The sequence below is a fragment of the Propithecus coquereli genome, unplaced genomic scaffold (assembly GCF_000956105.1).
Source record: "Propithecus coquereli isolate 6110/MARCELLA unplaced genomic scaffold, Pcoq_1.0 Scaffold235, whole genome shotgun sequence".
Classification (NCBI taxonomy): Eukaryota; Metazoa; Chordata; class Mammalia; order Primates; family Indriidae; genus Propithecus; species Propithecus coquereli.
Window position 1 is genome coordinate 3,682,538 of NW_012147897.1, and position 2,447 is coordinate 3,684,984.

Sequence of the window (2,447 nt, forward strand, 5' to 3'; positions counted from 1 at the left end):
AGTGTTTTATTATGAAAATAGAATAAAAACTTCAAAAACGAAACAATCAATCCTTTCTAATTTAATGAAAAATTTGTTATTTTGTATTTTTTTCTGTGCGTGAGTTATATGCAACTTGAAAAATAGTTCATAAGGGTAAAAGTAAAGAGACTTGTGAGTTACATATGCTTCACAAAGCCCCGGGCTCAAAACTAGGGTGAGTTAAATACAACTCACATGTCAGTTAATGTGTTAACATATAGCTCTAAAAGTTTAAAGTTAAATTGCCCAGTCCATTAAGGTTGTTAAATTGGGGGCTATGCATTTATAATCCTATTTTTTTTAATAATAAGTACTACATCTTTCATAATCTATGAAACATTGAGACCAAATTAAACCCCATTTCAGTTGACTAGTTGGTTCAGGTTTTTTGCTTATCAGAGTAGTAGAAATGCTTACATTTGTAGAATAATTTTTAAGAAACCAGGTTGCAGTTTCAGCACTTGGGCCATTATTTTCAAACTCTTAGGTACTTTCTTAAAAATAGGCTGTGCTGCCTCCAAGTAATGAGAGGTGCTTCAAGCCTCATTTTTTCAGAGATCTGAGTCACAGCCATTAATTTTCCTGTGTACGCATGTATGTGTATTGCTCCCTAGAAACATTAAAATAATATGATAGTGAAACTAGATAATTTTAATAAACTTGTGAAAAATATATACCTGGAAATACAAAATTTGCTCTATTCCTTACAAATACTTGTTTCAGTTATAGTTCCATCTAATATTATTCTTATTTCCAAGACTTGGCTGGGATGCTTACATGTAATTCAGCTGAATCTTTTCTTGAAGGTAAGTGCTTTTGTGTGTTTGTTCATATGCCGAAGACTTGTATCTATTTGGTTTGTTATCTAAAGCCTTTTGCAGTTTCTGGTAGGTCTTAGCTATGGCTGCTTCTCTTACAAAGACATTCTTGAGATCGCTACTTTCATAGTTTCTTTCCTTCTTTCTTTTTTCTTCCCCCTGAGACAGGGTCTCCCTTTGTCACCCAGGCTGGAGTGCAGTGGCACAATCATAGCTCACTGCAGCCTTGAAATCCTGGGCTCAAATGATCTTCCTGCCTCAGCCTCCTGAGTAGCTAGGACTACAGGCCACCATGCCTGACTAATTTAAAAAAATTTTTTTAGAGATGGGGTCTCAGTATGTTGCCCAGGCTGGCCTTGAATGCCTGGTCTCAAGTTATCCTCTTGCCTTGGCCTCCCAAAGTGCTGGAATTGAGCCATAGCACCTGGCCTCATAACTTCTTTCTGAAGTAATTCTTCATAGGTTCCCACTCCTATAGGGCTCCTCCTTCCTTTAATTCTTGTCATTTACATGTAAAGAGACCCTTACTAGATGCCATTATATTGTGAGTGACATTTTATTAGTGACATTTTATTTTCCAGTCTGCTTTTATAGAAAAGGAAAACTTTCTAGATAGCAGCTCTTTGCTAAGTGTCCCTTGAAATTTGTACAGTTAATACTGTTCTAGTCACAGCTCCGTAGCCACAGCTGTGGCTTCTCTGCATTGGATACACTTTTCAGAACTGATTTTTTCAGAAGCTTGTATTACTTCATGGAACTCAATAACATTTTTAAGTAGCAGTTGGAACTTTCCAATAAAGATATAAAGAGATCTTTGATTGCTTAATAAGAGCTGAAGGCCCTTCCTTATAGTGATTCCTTAAGATTCTTAAAAGCTGTAAGATCCTTTTTTAGCCATATTTTTGCTGAATATGTTATAGAGTAGAAAGGTGGTTGTCCAAACTCAAATACTTTATTGACCAATTATAGAACTGTGTTGTAAATAAGAAATATACGTCAGGCGCAGTGGCTTATGCCTGTAATCCTAGCACTCCGGGAGGCTGAGATGGGAGGATTGCTTGAGCTCAGGAGTTTGAGACCAGCCTGAGTAAGAGTAAGACCTTGTCTCTACTAAAAATAGAAAAATTAGCTGGACATTATGGCAAGCACCTGTAGTCCCAGCTACTCAGGAGGCTAAGGCAGGAGGATCACTTGAGCGCAGGAGTTGGAGGCTGCATTGAGCTACGATGATGCCACTATACTCTACCCAGGGTGACAGAGTGAGACTCTGTCTCAAACAAAAACAAACAGCATATTAAAAAAATTTTTTTTTCAAATTTAAGAAAAAAAAATATAAAATTGCAGCAAAACATGTAGGCTCCATAGGTCTGTTTCTGAGGGAAAGACTATTTTAAAAGTCTTGTCTCTAGTGCCTTTATCCAGTGGATCTATAATTGTGAGAATTACATTTATTACGTTTTATTTATCCAACAACTATTGTCAGTTATATAAATTGGATTTGGTTTTTATTTTATTTTGTTTATTTTTTTGAGACAGGGTCTTGCTCTGTCACCCAGGCTGGAGTGCGGTAGCATGCTCATAGCTCACTGTAGCCTCAAACTCCTAGGC

At 36.8% G+C, this 2,447-nt stretch overlaps 1 protein-coding gene across 1 annotated transcript in view; it reads left to right on the plus strand.

The window, feature by feature from the left end:
• The window catches only part of PAAF1 (proteasomal ATPase-associated factor 1), a 58,347-nt gene that overhangs the window by 31,739 nt on the left and 24,161 nt on the right, over positions 1-2,447 (plus strand). Inside the window, exon 7 of the mRNA XM_012645571.1 lies at positions 780-918. Coding sequence (XP_012501025.1) covers positions 780-918 — 139 coding nt within the window. The remainder of the gene's footprint in view (positions 1-779; positions 919-2,447) is intronic.